Genomic DNA, 18329 nt, shown 5'->3' with positions numbered 1-18329 from the left:
CGTGTCTCTTTTAGGTGTCTCCTTTAGGCTCACGTCGTGTCTCCTTTAGGCTCACGTTGTTTCTCCTTTAGGTGTCTCCTTTAGGTTCACGTCTTGTCTCTTTTAGGCTCACGTCGTGTCTCCTTTAGGCTCACGTTGTGTCTCCTTTAGGCTCACGTCGTGTCTCCTTTAGGTGTCTCCTTTAGGCTCACGTCGTGTCTCCTTTAGGCTCACGTTGTGTCTCTTTTAGGCTCACGTCGTGTCTCGTTTAGGCTCACGTCGTGTCTCGTTTAGGCTCACGTCGTGTCTCGTTTAGGCTCACGTCGTGTCTCGTTTAGGCTCACGTCGTGTCTCCTTTAGGCTCACGTCGTGTCTCCTTTAGGCTCACGTCGTGTCTCCTTTAGGCTCACGTCGTGTCTCCTTTAGGTGTCTCTTTTAGGCTCACGTCGTGTCTCTTTTAGGCTCACGTCGTGTCTCCTTTAGGCTCACGTCGTGTCTCCTTTAGGCTCACGTCGTGTCTCCTTTAGGCTCACGTCGTGTCTCCTTTAGGCTCACGTCGTGTCTCCTTTAGGCTCACGTCGTGTCTCCTTTAGGCTCACGTCGTGTCTCCTTTAGGCTCACGTCGTGTCTCCTTTAGGCTCACGTCGTGTCTCCTTTAGGCTCACGTCGTGTCTCCTTTAGGTGTATCCTTTAGGCTCACCTCGTGTCTCCTTTAGGCTCACGTCGTGTCTCTTTTAGGCTCACGTCGTGTCTCTTTTAGGCTCACGTCGTGTCTCCTTTAGGCTCTCGTCGTGTCTCCTTTAGGCTCACGTCGTGTCTCCTTTAGGCTCACGTCGTGTCTCCTTTAGGCTCACGTCGTGTCTCCTTTAGGCTCACGTCGTGTCCCCTTTAGGCTCAGGTCGTGTCTCCTTTAGGCTCACGTCCTGTCTCTTTTAGGCTCACATCCTGTCTCTTTTAGGCTCACATCCTGTCTCTTTTAGGCTCACGTCGTGTCTCCTTTAGGCTCACGTCGTGTCTCCTTTAGGCTCACGTCGTGTCTCCTTTAGGTGTGTCCTTAAGGCTCACGTCGTGTCTCTTTTAGGTGTGTCCTTTAGGCTCACGTCGTGTCTCTTTTAGGTGTCTCCTTTAGGCTCAAGTCGTGTCTCCTTTAGGCTCACGTTGTGTCTCCTTTAGGCTCACGTTGTGTCTCCTTTAGGCTCACGTCGTGTCTCCTTTAGGTGTCTCCTTTAGGCTCACGTCGTGTCTCCTTCAGGCTCACGTCGTGTCTCCTTTAGGCTCACGTCGTGTCTCCTTTAGGCTCACGTTGTGTCTCGTTTAGGCTCACGTCGTGTCTCGTTTAGGCTCACGTCGTGTCTCGTTTAGGCTCACGTCGTGTCTCCTTTAGGCTCACGTCGTGTCTCGTTTAGGCTCACGTCGTGTCTCCTTTAGGCTCACGTCGTGTCTCCTTTAGGTGTCTCCTTTAGGCTCACGTCGTGTCTCCTTTAGGTGTCTCCTTTAGGCTCACGTCGTGTCTCCTTTAGGTGTCTCCTTTAGGCTCACGTCGTGTCTCCTTTAGGTGTCTCCTATAGGCTCACGTCGTGTCTCTTTTAGGTTCACGTCGTGTCTCTTTTAGGCTCACGTCGTGTCTCCTTTAGGCTCACGTCGTGTCTCCTTTAGGCTCACGTCGTGTCTCTTTTAGGCTCACGTCGTGTCTCTTTTAGGCTCACGTTGTGTCTCCTTTAGGCTCACGTTGTGTCTCCTTTAGGCTCACGTCGTGTCTCTTTTAGGCTCACGTTGTGTCTCCTTTAGGTGTGTCCTTTAGGCTCACGTCGTGTCTCTTTTAGGCTCACGTTGTGTCTCTTTTAGGCTCACGTTGTGTCTCCTTTAGGCTCACGTCGTGTCTCTTTTAGGCTCATGTCGCGTCTCCTTTAGGTGTCTCTTTTAGGCTCACGTTGTGTCTCCTTTAGGCTCACGTCGTGTCTCTTTTAGGCTCATGTCGCGTCTCCTTTAGGTGTCTCTTTTAGGCTCACGTCGTGTCTCTTTTAGGCTCACGTCGTGTCTCTTTTAGGCTCGCGTTGTGTCTCTTTTAGGCTCACGTTGTGTCTCCTTTAGGTGTGTCCTTTAGGCTCACGTCGTGTCTCTTTTAGGCTCACGTTGTGTCTCTTTTAGGCTCACGTTGTGTCTCCTTTAGGCTCACGTTGTGTCTCCTTTAGGCTCACGTTGTGTCTCCTTTAGGCTCACGTCGTGTCTCTTTTAGGCTCACGTCGTGTCTCTTTTAGGCTCACGTCGTGTCTCCTTTAGGCTCACGTCGTGTCTCCTTTAGGCTCACGTCGTGTCTCCTTTAGGCTCACGTCGTGTCTCCTTTAGGCTCACGTCGTGTCTCCTTTAGGTGTCTCTTTTAGGCTCACGTCGTGTCTCCTTTAGGCTCACGTCGTGTCTCTTTTAGGCTCACGTTGTGTCTCCTTTAGTTGTCTCCTTTAGGCTCACGTCGTGTCTCTTTTAGGTGTCTCCTTTAGGCTCACGTCGTGTCTCCTTTAGGTGTCTCCTTTAGGCTCACGTCGTGTCTCCTTTAGGCTCACGTCGTTTCTCCTTTAGGTGTCTCCTTTAGGTTCACGTCGTGTCTCTTTTAGGCTCACGTCGTGTCTCCTTTAGGCTCACGTCGTGTCTCTTTTAGGCTCACGTTGTGTCTCCTTTAGGCTCACGTCGTGTCTCCTTTAGGCTCACGTCGTGTCTCCTTTAGGCTCACGTTGTGTCTCTTTTAGGCTCACGTCGTGTCTCCTTTAGGCTCACGTCGTGTCTCCTTTAGGCTCACGTCGTGTCTCCTTTAGGCTCACGTCGTGTCTCCTTTAGGCTCACGTCGTGTCTCCTTTAGGTGTATCCTTTAGGCTCACCTCGTTTCTCTTTTAGGTGTCTCCTTTAGGCTCACGTCGTGTCTCCTTTAGGTGTCTCCTTTAGGCTCACGTCGTGTCTCTTTTAGGTTCACGTCGTGTCTCTTTTAGGCTCATGTCGCGTCTCCTTTAGGTGTCTCTTTTAGGCTCACGTCGTGTCTCTTTTAGGCTCACGTCGTGTCTCTTTTAGGCTCACGTTGTGTCTCTTTTAGGCTCACGTTGTGTCTCCTTTAGGCTCACGTCGTGTCTCCTTTAGGTGTCTCTTTTAGGCTCACGTTGTGTCTCCTTTAGGCTCACGTCGTGTCTCCTTTAGGTGTCTCTTTTAGGCTCACGTCGTGTCTCTTTTAGGCTCACGTCGTGTCTCCTTTAGGCTCACGTCGTGTCTCCTTTAGGCTCACGTCGTGTCTCCTTTAGGCTCACGTCGTGTCTCCTTTAGGCTCACGTCGTGTCTCCTTTAGGCTCACGTCGTGTCTCCTTTAGGCTCACGTCGTGTCTCCTTTAGGCTCACGTCGTGTCTCCTTTAGGCTCACGTCGTGTCTCCTTTAGGCTCACGTCGTGTCTCTTTTAGGCTCACGTTGTCTCCTTTAGTTGTGTCCTTTAGGCTCACGTTGTGTCTCTTTTAGGCTCACGTCGTGTCTCTTTTAGGTGTCTCCTTTAGGCTCACGTCTTGTCTCCTTTAGGCTCACGTCGTTTCTCCTTTAGGTGTCTCCTTTTAGGTTCACGTCGTGTCTCTTTTAGGCTCACGTCGTGTCTCCTTTAGGCTCACGTCGTGTCTCCTTTAGGTGTCTCCTTTAGGCTCACGTTGTGTCTCCTTTAGGCTCACGTCGTTTCTCCTTTAGGTGTCTCCTTTAGGTTCACGTCGTGTCTCTTTTAGGCTCACGTCGTGTCTCCTTTAGGCTCACGTCGTGTCTCTTTTAGGCTCACGTTGTGTCTCCTTTAGGTGTCTCCTTTAGGCTCACGTCGTGTCTCCTTTAGGTGTCTCCTTTAGGCTCACGTCGTGTCTCTTTTAGGCTCACGTCGTGTCTCCTTTAGGCTCACGTCGTGTCTCTTTTAGGCTCACGTCGTGTCTCGTTTAGGCTCACGTCGTGTCTCCTTTAGGCTCACGTCGTGTCTCCTTTAGGCTCACGTCGTGTCTCTTTTAGGCTCACGTCGTGTCTCGTTTAGGCTCACGTCGTGTCTCCTTTAGGCTCACGTCGTGTCTCCTTTAGGCTCACGTCGTGTCTCCTTTAGGCTCACGTCGTGTCTCTTTTAGGTGTCTCCTTTAGGTTCACGTTGTGTCACCTTTAGGCTCACGTCGTGTCTCTTTAGGGTCTCCTTTAGGCTCACGTCGTGTCTCTTTTAGGCTCACGTCGTGTCTCCTTTAGGCTCACGTCGTGTCTCCTTTAGGCTCACGTCGTGTCTCCTTTAGGCTCACGTCGTGTCTCCTTTAGGCTCACGTCGTGTCTCCTTTAGGCTCACGTCGTGTCTCCTTTAGGCTCACGTCGTGTCTCTTTTAGGCTCACGTCGTGTCTCTTTTAGGCTCACGTCGTGTCTCTTTTAGGCTCACGTCGTGTCCCCTTTAGGCTCACGTCGTGTCTCTTTTAGGCTCACGTTGTGTCTCTTTTAGGCTCACGTCGTGTCTCCTTTAGGCTCACGTCGTGTCTCCTTTAGGCTCACGTCGTGTCTCCTTTAGGCTCACGTCCTGTCTCTTTTAGGCTCACGTCGTGTCTCCTTTAGGCTCACGTTGTTTCACCTTTAGGCTCACGTCCTGTCTCTTTCTGGTGTCTCCTTTAGGCTCACGTCGTGTCTCCTTTAGGTGTCTCCTTTAGGCTCACGTCGTGTCTCTTTTAGGTTCACGTCGTGTCTCTTTTAGGCTCACGTCGTGTCTCTTTTAGGCTCACGTCGTGTCTCCTTTAGGCTCACGTCGTGTCTCCTTTAGGCTCACGTCCTGTCTCTTTTAGGCTCAGGTCGTGTCTCCTTTAGGTGTCTCCTTTAGGCTCACGTCGTGTCTCTTTTAGGCTCACGTCGTGTCTCTTTTAGGCTCACGTCGTGTCTCCTTTAGGCTCACGTCGTGTCTCCTTTAGGCTCACGTCGTGTCTCCTTTAGGCTCACGTCGTGTCTCCTTTAGGCTCACGTCGTGTCTCCTTTAGGCTCACGTCGTGTCTCCTTTAGGCTCACGTTGTGTCACCTTTAGGCTCACGTCGTGTCTCCTTTAGGTGTCTCCTTTAGGCTCACGTCGTGTCTCCTTTAGGCTCACGTCGTGTCTCGTTTAGGCTCACGTCGTGTCTCGTTTAGGCTCACGTCGTGTCTCCTTTAGGCTCACGTCGTGTCTCTTTTAGGTTCACGTCGTGTCTCCTTTAGGCTCACGTCGTGTCTCCTTTAGGCTCACGTCGTGTCTCCTTTAGGTGTCTCCTTTAGGCTCACGTCGTGTCTCTTTTAGGTTCACGTCGTGTCTCTTTTAGGCTCACGTCGTGTCTCCTTTAGGCTCACGTCGTGTCTCCTTTAGGCTCACGTCGTGTCTCCTTTAGGCTCAGGTCGTGTCTCCTTTAGGCTCAGGTCGTGTCTCCTTTAGGCTCACGTCGTGTCTCCTTTAGGCTCACGTCGTGTCTCCTTTAGGCTCACGTCCTGTCTCTTTTAGGCTCACGTCGTGTCTCCTTTAGGCTCACGTTGTGTCACCTTTAGGCTCACGTCGTGTCTCTTTCAGGTGTCTCCTTTAGGCTCACGTCGTGTCTCCTTTAGGGGTCTCCTTTAGGCTCACGTCGTGTCTCTTTTAGGCTCACGTCGTGTCTCTTTTAGGCTCACGTCGTGTCTCTTTTAGGCTCACGTCGTGTCTCCTTTAGGCTCACGTCGTGTCTCCTTTAGGCTCACGTCCTGTCTCTTTTAGGCTCACGTCGTGTCTCTTTTAGGCTCACGTCGTGTCTCCTTTAGGCTCAGGTCGTGTCTCCTTTAGGTGTCTCCTTTAGGCTCACGTCGTGTCTCTTTTAGGCTCACGTCGTGTCTCCTTTAGGCTCACGTCGTGTCTCTTTTAGGCTCACGTCGTGTCTCCTTTAGGCTCACGTCGTGTCTCCTTTAGGCTCACGTCGTGTCTCCTTTAGGCTCACGTCGTGTCTCCTTTAGGCTCACGTCGTGTCTCCTTTAGGCTCACGTCGTGTCTCCTTTAGGCTCACGTCGTGTCTCCTTTAGGCTCACGTTGTGTCACCTTTAGGCTCACGTCGTGTCTCCTTTAGGTGTCTCCTTTAGGCTCACGTCGTGTCTCCTTTAGGCTCACGTCGTGTCTCGTTTAGGCTCACGTCGTGTCTCCTTTAGGCTCACGTCGTGTCTCCTTTAGGCTCACGTCGTGTCTCCTTTAGGCTCACGTCGTGTCTCCTTTAGGTGTCTCCTTTAGGTTCACGTCGTGTCTCTTTTAGGTTCACGTCGTGTCTCCTTTAGGCTCACGTCGTGTCTCCTTTAGGCTCACGTCGTGTCTCCTTTAGGTGTCTCCTTTAGGCTCACGTCGTGTCTCTTTTAGGTTCACGTCGTGTCTCTTTTAGGCTCACGTCGTGTCTCCTTTAGGCTCACGTCGTGTCTCCTTTAGGCTCACGTCGTGTCTCCTTTAGGCTCACGTTGTGTCTCCTTTAGGCTCACGTCGTGTCTCCTTTAGGCTCAGGTCGTGTCTCCTTTAGGCTCAGGTCGTGTCTCCTTTAGGTGTCTCCTTTAGGCTCACGTCGTGTCTCTTTTAGGCTCACGTCGTGTCTCTTTTAGGCTCACGTCGTGTCTCCTTTAGGCTCACGTTGTGTCTCCTTTAGGCTCACGTCGTGTCTCCTTTAGGCTCACGTTGTGTCACCTTTAGGCTCACGTCGTGTCTCTTTCAGGTGTCTCCTTTAGGCTCACGTCGTGTCTCCTTTAGGTGTCTCCTTTAGGCTCACGTCGTGTCTCTTTTAGGCTCACGTCGTGTCTCCTTTAGGCTCACGTCGTGTCTCCTTTAGGCTCACGTCGTGTCTCCTTTAGGCTCAGGTCGTGTCTCCTTTAGGCTCAGGTCGTGTCTCCTTTAGGTGTCTCCTTTAGGCTCACGTCGTGTCTCTTTTAGGCTCACGTCGTGTCTCCTTTAGGCTCACGTCGTGTCTTTTAGGCTCACGTTGTGTCTCTTTTAGGCTCACGTCGTGTCTCCTTTAGGCTCACGTCGTGTCTCGTTTAGGCTCACGTCGTGTCTCCTTTAGGCTCACGTCGTGTCTCTTTTAGGCTCACGTCGTGTCTCTTTTAGGCTCACGTTGTGTCTCCTTTAGGTGTGTCCTTTAGGCTCACGTCGTGTCTCTTTTAGGTGTCTCCTTTAGGCTCAAGTCGTGTCTCCTTTAGGTGTCTCCTTTAGGCTCACGTTGTGTCTCCTTTAGGCTCACGTCGTGTCTCCTTTAGGTGTCTCTTTTAGGCTCACGTCGTGTCTCCTTTAGGCTCACGTCGTGTCTCCTTTAGGCTCACGTCGTGTCTCTTTTAGGCTCACGTTGTGTCTCCTTTAGTTGTGTCCTTTAGGCTCACGTCGTGTCTCTTTTAGGCTCACGTTGTGTCTCTTTTAGGCTCACGTCGTTTCTCCTTTAGGTGTCTCCTTTAGGCTCACGTCGTGTCTCTTTTAGGTGTCTCCTTTAGGCTCACGTCGTGTCTCCTTTAGGTGTCTCCTTTAGGCTCACGTCGTGTCTCCTTTAGGCTCACGTTGTTTCTCCTTTAGGTGTCTCTTTTAGGTGTCTCCTTTAGGCTCACGTCTTGTCTCCTTTAGGTGTCTCCTTTAGGCTCACGTCGTGTCTCCTTTAGGCTCACGTTGTTTCTCCTTTAGGTGTCTCCTTTAGGTTCACGTCGTGTCTCTTTTAGGCTCACGTCGTGTCTCCTTTAGGCTCACCTCGTTTCTCTTTTAGGTGTCTCCTTTAGGCTCACGTCGTGTCTCTTTTAGGCTCACGTCGTGTCTCTTTTAGGCTCACGTCGTGTCTCTTTTAGGCTCACGTCGTGTCTCTTTTAGGCTCACGTCGTGTCTCCTTTAGGTGTGTCCTTTAGGCTCACGTCGTGTCTCTTTTAGGTGTCTCCTTTAGGCTCAAGTCGTGTCTCCTTTAGGCTCACGTTGTGTCTCCTTTAGGCTCACGTCGTGTCTCCTTTAGGTGTCTCTTTTAGGCTCACGTCGTGTCTCCTTTAGGTGTCTCCTTTAGGCTCACGTCGTGTCTCCTTTAGGCTCACGTCGTGTCTCCTTTAGGCTCACGTCGTGTCTCCTTTAGGCTCACGTCGTGTCCCTTTTAGGCTCACGTCGTGTCTCCTTTAGGCTCACGTCGTGTCTCCTTTAGGCTCACGTCGTGTCTCTTTTAGGTGTCTCCTTTAGGCTCACGTCGTGTCTCCTTTAGGTGTCTCCTTTAGGCTCATGTCGTGTCTCCTTTAGGTGTCTCCTATAGGCTCACGTCGTGTCTCTTTTAGGTTCACGTCGTGTCTCTTTTAGGCTCACGTCGTGTCTCCTTTAGGCTCACGTCGTGTCTCCTTTAGGCTCACGTCGTGTCTCCTTTAGGCTCACGTCGTGTCTCCTTTAGGCTCACGTCGTGTCTTTTTTAGGCTCACGTCGTGTCTCCTTTAGGTGTGTCCTTTAGGCTCACGTCGTGTCTCCTTTAGGCTCACGTCGTGTCTCCTTTAGGCTCAGGTCGTGTCTCCTTTAGGTGTCTCTTTTAGGCTCACGTCGTGTCTCTTTTAGGCTCACGTCGTCTCCTTTAGGCTCACGTCGTGTCTCCTTTAGGCTCACGTCGTGTCCTTAGGTGTGTCCTTTAGGCTCACGTCGTGTCTCCTTTAGGCTCACGTCGTGTCTCCTTTAGGCTCACGTCCTGTCTCTTTTAGGCTCACGTCGTGTCTCTTTTAGGCTCACGTCGTGTCTCCTTTAGGCTCAGGTCGTGTCTCCTTTAGGTGTCTCCTTTAGGCTCACGTCGTGTCTCTTTTAGGCTCACGTCGTGTCTCCTTTAGGCTCACGTCGTGTCTCTTTTAGGCTCACGTCGTGTCTCCTTTAGGCTCACGTCGTGTCTCCTTTAGGCTCACGTCGTGTCTCCTTTAGGCTCACGTCGTGTCTCCTTTAGGCTCACGTCGTGTCTCCTTTAGGCTCACGTCGTGTCTCCTTTAGGCTCACGTCGTGTCTCCTTTAGGCTCACGTTGTGTCACCTTTAGGCTCACGTCGTGTCTCCTTTAGGTGTCTCCTTTAGGCTCACGTCGTGTCTCCTTTAGGCTCACGTCGTGTCTCGTTTAGGCTCACGTCGTGTCTCCTTTAGGCTCACGTCGTGTCTCCTTTAGGCTCACGTCGTGTCTCCTTTAGGCTCACGTCGTGTCTCCTTTAGGTGTCTCCTTTAGGTTCACGTCGTGTCTCTTTTAGGTTCACGTCGTGTCTCCTTTAGGCTCACGTCGTGTCTCCTTTAGGCTCACGTCGTGTCTCCTTTAGGTGTCTCCTTTAGGCTCACGTCGTGTCTCTTTTAGGTTCACGTCGTGTCTCTTTTAGGCTCACGTCGTGTCTCCTTTAGGCTCACGTCGTGTCTCCTTTAGGCTCACGTCGTGTCTCCTTTAGGCTCACGTTGTGTCTCCTTTAGGCTCACGTCGTGTCTCCTTTAGGCTCAGGTCGTGTCTCCTTTAGGCTCAGGTCGTGTCTCCTTTAGGTGTCTCCTTTAGGCTCACGTCGTGTCTCTTTTAGGCTCACGTCGTGTCTCTTTTAGGCTCACGTCGTGTCTCCTTTAGGCTCACGTTGTGTCTCCTTTAGGCTCACGTCGTGTCTCCTTTAGGCTCACGTTGTGTCACCTTTAGGCTCACGTCGTGTCTCTTTCAGGTGTCTCCTTTAGGCTCACGTCGTGTCTCCTTTAGGTGTCTCCTTTAGGCTCACGTCGTGTCTCTTTTAGGCTCACGTCGTGTCTCCTTTAGGCTCACGTCGTGTCTCCTTTAGGCTCACGTCGTGTCTCCTTTAGGCTCAGGTCGTGTCTCCTTTAGGCTCAGGTCGTGTCTCCTTTAGGTGTCTCCTTTAGGCTCACGTCGTGTCTCTTTTAGGCTCACGTCGTGTCTCCTTTAGGCTCACGTCGTGTCTTTTAGGCTCACGTTGTGTCTCTTTTAGGCTCACGTCGTGTCTCCTTTAGGCTCACGTCGTGTCTCGTTTAGGCTCACGTCGTGTCTCCTTTAGGCTCACGTCGTGTCTCTTTTAGGCTCACGTCGTGTCTCTTTTAGGCTCACGTTGTGTCTCCTTTAGGTGTGTCCTTTAGGCTCACGTCGTGTCTCTTTTAGGTGTCTCCTTTAGGCTCAAGTCGTGTCTCCTTTAGGTGTCTCCTTTAGGCTCACGTTGTGTCTCCTTTAGGCTCACGTCGTGTCTCCTTTAGGTGTCTCTTTTAGGCTCACGTCGTGTCTCCTTTAGGCTCACGTCGTGTCTCCTTTAGGCTCACGTCGTGTCTCTTTTAGGCTCACGTTGTGTCTCCTTTAGTTGTGTCCTTTAGGCTCACGTCGTGTCTCTTTTAGGCTCACGTTGTGTCTCTTTTAGGCTCACGTCGTTTCTCCTTTAGGTGTCTCCTTTAGGCTCACGTCGTGTCTCTTTTAGGTGTCTCCTTTAGGCTCACGTCGTGTCTCCTTTAGGTGTCTCCTTTAGGCTCACGTCGTGTCTCCTTTAGGCTCACGTTGTTTCTCCTTTAGGTGTCTCTTTTAGGTGTCTCCTTTAGGCTCACGTCTTGTCTCCTTTAGGTGTCTCCTTTAGGCTCACGTCGTGTCTCCTTTAGGCTCACGTTGTTTCTCCTTTAGGTGTCTCCTTTAGGTTCACGTCGTGTCTCTTTTAGGCTCACGTCGTGTCTCCTTTAGGCTCACCTCGTTTCTCTTTTAGGTGTCTCCTTTAGGCTCACGTCGTGTCTCTTTTAGGCTCACGTCGTGTCTCTTTTAGGCTCACGTCGTGTCTCTTTTAGGCTCACGTCGTGTCTCTTTTAGGCTCACGTCGTGTCTCCTTTAGGTGTGTCCTTTAGGCTCACGTCGTGTCTCTTTTAGGTGTCTCCTTTAGGCTCAAGTCGTGTCTCCTTTAGGCTCACGTTGTGTCTCCTTTAGGCTCACGTCGTGTCTCCTTTAGGTGTCTCTTTTAGGCTCACGTCGTGTCTCCTTTAGGTGTCTCCTTTAGGCTCACGTCGTGTCTCCTTTAGGCTCACGTCGTGTCTCCTTTAGGCTCACGTCGTGTCTCCTTTAGGCTCACGTCGTGTCCCTTTTAGGCTCACGTCGTGTCTCCTTTAGGCTCACGTCGTGTCTCCTTTAGGCTCACGTCGTGTCTCTTTTAGGTGTCTCCTTTAGGCTCACGTCGTGTCTCCTTTAGGTGTCTCCTTTAGGCTCATGTCGTGTCTCCTTTAGGTGTCTCCTATAGGCTCACGTCGTGTCTCTTTTAGGTTCACGTCGTGTCTCTTTTAGGCTCACGTCGTGTCTCCTTTAGGCTCACGTCGTGTCTCCTTTAGGCTCACGTCGTGTCTCCTTTAGGCTCACGTCGTGTCTCCTTTAGGCTCACGTCGTGTCTTTTTTAGGCTCACGTCGTGTCTCCTTTAGGTGTGTCCTTTAGGCTCACGTCGTGTCTCCTTTAGGCTCACGTCGTGTCTCCTTTAGGCTCAGGTCGTGTCTCCTTTAGGTGTCTCTTTTAGGCTCACGTCGTGTCTCTTTTAGGCTCACGTCGTCTCCTTTAGGCTCACGTCGTGTCTCCTTTAGGCTCACGTCGTGTCCTTAGGTGTGTCCTTTAGGCTCACGTCGTGTCTCTTTTAGGCTCACGTCGCGTCTCCTTTAGGTGTCTCTCTTAGGCTCACGTCGCGTCTCCTTTAGGTGTCTCTTTTAGGCTCACGTCGTGTCTCTTTTAGGCTCACGTCGTGTCTCCTTTAGGCTCACGTCGTGTCTCCTTTAGGCTCACGTCGTGTCTCCTTTAGGCTCACGTCGTGTCTCTTTTAGGCTCACGTTGTGTCTCCTTTAGGTGTGTCCTTAAGGCTCACGTCGTGTCTCTTTTAGGCTCACGTGTCACTTTTAGGCTCACGTTGTCTTCTTTAGGCTCACGTCGTGTCTCCTTTAGGTGTCTCTTTTAGGCTCACGTCGTGTCTCCTTTAGGCTCACGTCGTGTCTCCTTTAGGCTCACGTCGTGTCTCTTTTAGGCTCACGTCGCGTCTCCTTTAGGCTCACGTCGTGTCTCTTTTAGGCTCACGTCGTGTCTCCTTTAGGCTCACGTTGTGTCTCCTTTAGGCTCACGTCGTGTCTCCTTTAGGTGTCTCCTTTAGGCTCACGTCGTGTCTCTTTTAGGCTCACGTTGTGTCTTTTAGGCTCACGTCGTGTCTCTTTTAGGCTCACGTCGTGTCTCTTTTAGGCTCACGTTGTGTCTCCTTTAGGCTCACGTCGTGTCTCCTTTAGGTGTCTCCTTTAGGCTCACGTCGTGTCTCCTTTAGGCTCACGTCGTGTCTCCTTTAGGCTCACGTGTCTCTTTTAGGCTCACGTTGTGTCTCTTTTAGGCTCACGTGTCTCTTTTAGGCTCACGTCGTGTCTCCTTTAGGCTCACGTTGTGTCTCCTTTAGGCTCACGTCGTGTCTCCTTTAGGTGTCTCCTTTAGGCTCACGTCGTGTCTCCTTTAGGCTCACGTCGTGTCTCTTTTAGGCTCACGTTGTCTCTTTTAGGCTCACGTCGTGTCTCTTTTAGGCTCACGTCGTGTCTCCTTTAGGCTCACGTCGTGTCTCCTTTAGGCTCACGTTGTGTCTCCTTTAGGCTCACGTCGTGTCTCCTTTAGGTGTCTCCTTTAGGCTCACGTCGTGTCTCTTTTAGGCTCACGTTGTGTCTCCTTTAGGCTCCGCTCTGGACTTATCTGCTTTGTGCCGTTGGACTCTTCATTTATCAGTCGCTCGATGCCATCGATGGGAAACAGGCGCGACGCACCAACAGCAGCTCACCACTAGGAGAGCTGTTTGACCACGGCTGTGACTCACTGTCCACAGGTCAGTGAGGGGGGGAGGGGCATCTGACACATAGGGGGAGGGGCATCTGACGCACACGGGGGGAGGGGCATCTGACGCACACGGGGGGAGGGGCATCTGACGCACACAGAGAACTGTTTAAGTGTTAAATGTGCCTAAAACCTGAACTCTACAGAAACAGTGGTCTTTATGACTGGTCATTGTTGTCGTTGTTGTTGTTGTCATGATCCAGTGCTGATCCCCCTGTAGAGCCCTGACCTCTCCGATGCCCTCTCTGACCTCTCCGATGCCCTCTCTGACCTCTCCGATGCCCCCTCTGACCTCTCCGATGCCCCCTCTGACCTCTCCGATGCCCTCTCTGACCCCCTCTCTGACCCCCTCTCTGATGCCCTCTCTGACCCCCTCTCTGACCTCTCTGATGCCCTCTCTCTGCAGTGTTCGTGGTTCTGGGCACGAGCATCGCGGTGCAGCTCGGGACAAACCCAGACTGGATGTTCTTCTGCTGCTTCGCCGGGATGTTCATGTTCTACTGCGCTCACTGGCAGACCTACGTGTCCGGCACGCTGCGCTTCGGGATGTGAGTCACACAGCAGCGGTCAAGCACAACGTCCACTCACACCAGGGTCAAGCACTACGTCCACTCACACCAGGGGTCAAGCACAACGTCCACTCACACCAGGGTCAAGCACTACGTCCACTCACACCAGGGGTCAAGCACAACGTCCACTCACACCAGGGTCAAGCACTACGTCCACTCACACCAGGGTCAAGCACTACGTCCACTCACACCAGGGGTCAAGCACTACGTCCACTCACACCAGGGGTCAAGCACTACGTCCACTCACACCAGGGGTCAAGCACTACGTCCACTCACACCAGGGTCAAGCACAACGTCCACTCACACCAGGGTCAAGCACAACGTCCACTCACACCAGGGGTCAAGCACTACGTCCACTCACACCAGGGTCAAGCACTACGTCCACTCACACCAGGGTCAAGCACTACGTCCACTCACACCAGGGTCGAGCACTACGTCCACTCACACCAGGGTCGAGCACTACGTCCACTCACACCAGGGTCAAGCACTACGTCCACTCACACCAGGGTCAAGCACAACGTCCACTCACACCAGGGTCAAGCACAACGTCCACTCACACCAGGGTCAAGCACAACGTCCACTCACACCAGGGTCAAGCACTACGTCCACTCACACCAGGGGTCAAGCACTACGTCCACTCACACCAGGGGTCAAGCACTACGTCCACTCACACCAGGGGTCAAGCACTACGTCCACTCACACCAGGGTCAAGCACTACGTCCACTCACACCAGGGTCAAGCACTACGTCCACTCACACCAGGGGCGAGCACTACGTCCACTCACACCAGGGGTCAAGCACTACGTCCACTCACACCAGGGTCAAGCACTACGTCCACTCACACCAGGGTCAGGGTCAAGCACTACGTCCACTCACACCAGGGGTCAAGCACTACGTCCACTCACACCAGGGTCAAGCACTACGTCCACTCACACCAGGGTCAGGGTCAAGCACAACGTCCACTCACACCAGGGGTCAGGGGTCAAACACAATGTAATGCTAATGTAATGTTTGTGCAGCATCGATGTGACTGAGGTGCAGATCTTCATCATCTCTGTTTATCTACTCGCCGCAGTGGGAGGCACCGCCCTCTGGCAGTCTACGGTAACTGCAACAGACTGGACCTTAAGGGACTGGACCCTAAGGGACTAGACCCAAAGGGATTGGACCCAAAGGGACTGGACCCAAAGGGATTGGACCCAAAGGGACTGGACCAGGACCAGGACTGGACCCAAAGGGACTGGACCAGGACCCGACCTGGACTGGACTGGTCACAAAACTCTTTTTTGAATAGATTTCTCGTGACATTTGAATGTTAAGCTTCTTTTACCTTGAATTGTGATTGGGCCCAATCAACCAGTGGTGTGAGACTGGACCAATCACAGAGCAGCAAACAAACCAAAGCAAACATGGCCACGGACCAACGTCAGTCTGAGTCGGGTCTGAGTCGGGTCTGAGTCGGGTCTGAGCTGGGTCTGAGTCGGGTCTGAGTCGGGTCTGAGTCGGGTCTGAGTCGGGTCTGAGTCGGGTCTGAGTCGGGTCTGAGTCGGGTCTGAGTCGGGTCTGAGTCGGGTCTGAGTCGGGTCTGAGTCGGGTCTGAGTCGGGTCTGAGTCGGGTCTGAGTCGGGTCTGAGTCGGGTCTGAGCTGGGTCTGAGCTGGGTCTGAGCTGGGTCTGAGTCGGGTCTGAGTCGGGTCTGAGTCGGGTCTGAGTCGGGTCTGAGCCGGGTTTCTTCTGGGTCTCTCTTCAGATTCCGCTGCTGAATGTCCAGATGAAGATGCTTCCCGCCTTCTTCACTTTCTTAGGAGCCATTTTCTCCTGCACAAACTACTTCAGAGTGATCTTCTCAGGAGGAGTGGGCAAGAACGGCTCCACCATCGCTGTGAGTTCTGGATCTGTGTCTCGCTGTGAGTCCTGGCTGTGAGTGTGGTTCCCTCTGGCTGTGAGCTGTGGTGTGTGTTGTCGCTGTGAGTCCTGGTTCCCTCTCGCTGTGAGTCTGTGGTGTGTCTTCCAGGGCACCAGCGTCCTGTCTGTGTGTTGTCGCTGTGAATCTTGTTTCCCTCTGGCTGTGAGTGTGTGAGTCCTGGTTCCCTCTGGCTGTGAGTGTGTGAGTCCTGGTTCCCTCTGGCTGTGAGTGTGTGAGTCCTGGTTCCCTCTGGCTGTGAGTGTGTGAGTCCTGGTTCCCTCTGGCTGTGAGTGTGTGAGTCCTGGTTCCCTCTGGCTGTGAGTGTGTGAGTCCTGGTTCCCTCTGGCTGTGAGTGTGTGAGTCCTGGTTCCCTCTGGCTGTGAGTCTGGTGTGTGAGTCCTGGTTCCCTCTGGCTGTGAGTCTGGTGTGTGAGTCCTGGTTCCCTCTTGCTGTGAGTGTGGTGTGTGAGTCCTGGTTCCCTCTTGCTGTGAGTGTGGTGTGTGAGTCCTGGTTCCCTCTTGCTGTGAGTGTGGTGTGTGAGTCCTGGTTCCCTCTTGCTGTGAGTCTGGTGTGAGTCCTGGTGCCCTCTTGCTGTGAGTGTGTGGTGTGTGAGTCCTGGTGCCCTCTTGCTGTGAGTGTGTGCTGTGTGTGAGTCCTGGTGCCCTCTTGCTGTGAGTGTGTGGTGTGTGAGTCCTGGTGCCCTCTTGCTGTGAGTGTGTGGTGTGTGAGTCCTGGTGCCCTCTTGCTGTGAGAGTCCTGGTGCCCTCTTGCTGTGAGTGTGTGGTGTGTGAGTCCTGGTGCCCTCTTGCTGTGAGTGTGCGGTGTGTGAGTCCTGGTGCCCTCTTGCTGTGAGTGTGCGGTGTGTGAGTCCTGGTGCCCTCTTGCTGTGAGTGTGTGGTGTGTGAGTCCTGGTGCCCTCTTGCTGTGAGTGTGTGGTGTGTGAGTCCTGGTGCCCTCTTGCTGTGAGTGTGTGGTGTGTGAGTCCTGGTGCCCTCTTGCTGTGAGTGTGTGGTGTGTGAGTCCTGGTGCCCTCTTGCTGTGAGTGTGTGGTGTGTGTGAGTCCTGGTGCCCTCTTGCTGTGAGTGTGTGGTGTGTGTGAGTCCTGGTGCCCTCTTGCTGTGAGTGTGTGGTGTGTGTGAGTCCTGGTGCCCTCTTGCTGTGAGTGTGTGGTGTGTGTGAGTCCTGGTGCCCTCTTGCTGTGAGTGTGTGGTGTGTGTGAGTCCTGGTGCCCTCTTGCTGTGAGTGTGTGGTGTGTGAGTCCTGGTGCCCTCTTGCTGTGAGTGTGTGGTGTGTGAGTCCTGGTGCCCTCTTGCTGTGAGTGTGTGGTGTGTGAGTCCTGGTGCCCTCTTGCTGTGAGTGTGAGTCCTGGTGCCCTCTTGCTGTGAGTGTGGGTCCTGGTGCCCTCTTGCTGTGAGTGTGTGGTGTGTGGGTCCTGGTGCCCTCTTGCTGTGAGTGTGTGGTGTGTGGGTCCTGGTGCCCTCTTGCTGTGAGTGTGTGGTGTGTGGGTCCTGGTGCCCTCTTGCTGTGAGTGTGTGGTGTGTGGGTCCTGGTGCCCTCTTGCTGTGAGTGTGTGGTGTGTGGGTCCTGGTGCCCTCTTGCTGTGAGTGTGTGGGTCCTGGTGCCCTCTTGCTGTGAGTGTGTGGTGTGTGGGTCCTGGTGCCCTCTTGCTGTGAGTGTGTGGTGTGTGGGTCCTGGTGCCCTCTTGCTGTGAGTGTGTGGGTCCTGGTGCCCTCTTGCTGTGAGTGTGTGGGTCCTGGTGCCCTCTTGCTGTGAGTGTGTGGGTCCTGGTGCCCTCTTGCTGTGAGTGTGTGGGTCCTGGTGCCCTCTTGCTGTGAGTGTGTGGGTCCTGGTGCCCTCTTGCTGTGAGTGTGTGGGTCCTGGTGCCCTCTTGCTGTGAGTGTGTGGGTCCTGGTGCCCTCTTGCTGTGAGTGTGTGAGTCCTGGTGCCCTCTTGCTGTGAGTGTGTGAGTCCTGGTGCCCTCTTGCTGTGAGTGTGTGAGTCCTGGTGCCCTCTTGCTGTGAGTGTGTGAGTCCTGGTGCCCTCTTGCTGTGAGTGTGTGAGTCCTGGTGCCCTCTTGCTGTGAGTGTGTGAGTCCTGGTGCCCTCTTGCTGTGAGTGTGTGAGTCCTGGTGCCCTCTTGCTGTGAGTGTGTAGTGTGTGAGTCCTGGTGCCCTCTTGCTGTGAGTGTGTGGTGTGTGAGTCCTGGTGCCCTCTTGCTGTGAGTGTGTGGTGTGTGAGTCCTGGTGCCCTCTTGCTGTGAGTGTGTGGTGTGTGAGTCCTGGTGCCCTCTTGCTGTGAGTGTGTGAGTCCTGGTGCCCTCTTGCTGTGAGTGTGTGAGTCCTGGTGCCCTCTTGCTGTGAGTGTGTGGGTCCTGGTGCCCTCTTGCTGTGAGTGTGTGGGTCCTGGTGCCCTCTTGCTGTGAGTGTGTGAGTCCTGGTGCCCTCTTGCTGTGAGTGTGTGGGTCCTGGTGCCCTCTTGCTGTGAGTGTGTGGTGTGTGAGTCCTGGTGCCCTCTTGCTGTGAGTGTGTGGTGTGTGAGTCCTGGTTCCCTCTTGCTGTGAGTGTGTGGTGTGTGAGTCCTGGTGCCCTCTCGCTGTGAGCTGTGGTGTGTCTTGCAGGGCACCAGCGTCCTGTCCCCCGTCCTCCACATTGGGACGGTCATTGTTCTGGCTGTGATGATCTATAAGAAGTCTGCGGTGCATCTGTTCCAGAGACATCCGTGTCTTTACGTCCTGGCGTTCGGCTTCGTGTCCGCCAAGATCACCAACAAGCTCGTGGTGAGTCCAGCACGCGTGTTTCAGGTGGCCCACATCACCAGAGTCTGTGTGTTTCAGGTGGCCCACATCACCAGAATCTGTGTGTTTCAGGTGGCCCACATCACCAGAGTCTGTGTGTTTCAGGTGGCCCACATGACCAGAGTCTGTGTGTTTCAGGTGGCCCACATGACCAGAGTCTGTGTGTTTCAGGTGGCCCACATGACCAGAGTCTGTGTGTTTCAGGTGGCCCACATGACCAGAGTCTGTGTGTTTCAGGTGGCCCACATGACCAGAGTCTGTGTGTTTCAGGTGGCCCTCATGACCAGAG

The 18329-nt window shown here is 53.2% G+C and overlaps 1 protein-coding gene across 2 annotated transcripts in view; it reads left to right on the top strand.

The window, feature by feature from the left end:
* Positions 1-18329, top strand: part of cept1b (choline/ethanolamine phosphotransferase 1b) — a 48764-nt gene that overhangs the window by 26014 nt on the left and 4421 nt on the right. For both annotated transcript variants that reach the window (XM_072440093.1, XM_072440094.1), the window contains exons 4-8: positions 12619-12766; positions 13181-13322; positions 14362-14446; positions 15092-15223; positions 17864-18022. In XM_072440093.1, coding sequence (XP_072296194.1) covers positions 12619-12766; positions 13181-13322; positions 14362-14446; positions 15092-15223; positions 17864-18022 — 666 coding nt within the window. The remainder of the gene's footprint in view (positions 1-12618; positions 12767-13180; positions 13323-14361; positions 14447-15091; positions 15224-17863; positions 18023-18329) is intronic.

The sequence above is a fragment of the Eucyclogobius newberryi genome, unplaced genomic scaffold (assembly GCF_026437365.1).
Source record: "Eucyclogobius newberryi isolate DKJ021-1_F unplaced genomic scaffold, fEucNew1.0.hap1 SCAF_11, whole genome shotgun sequence".
NCBI classification, from domain to species: Eukaryota; Metazoa; Chordata; class Actinopteri; order Gobiiformes; family Gobiidae; genus Eucyclogobius; species Eucyclogobius newberryi.
The sequence above is the reverse complement of the archived record's forward strand: the minus strand, read 5'-3'. Positions and strand labels throughout refer to the sequence as shown.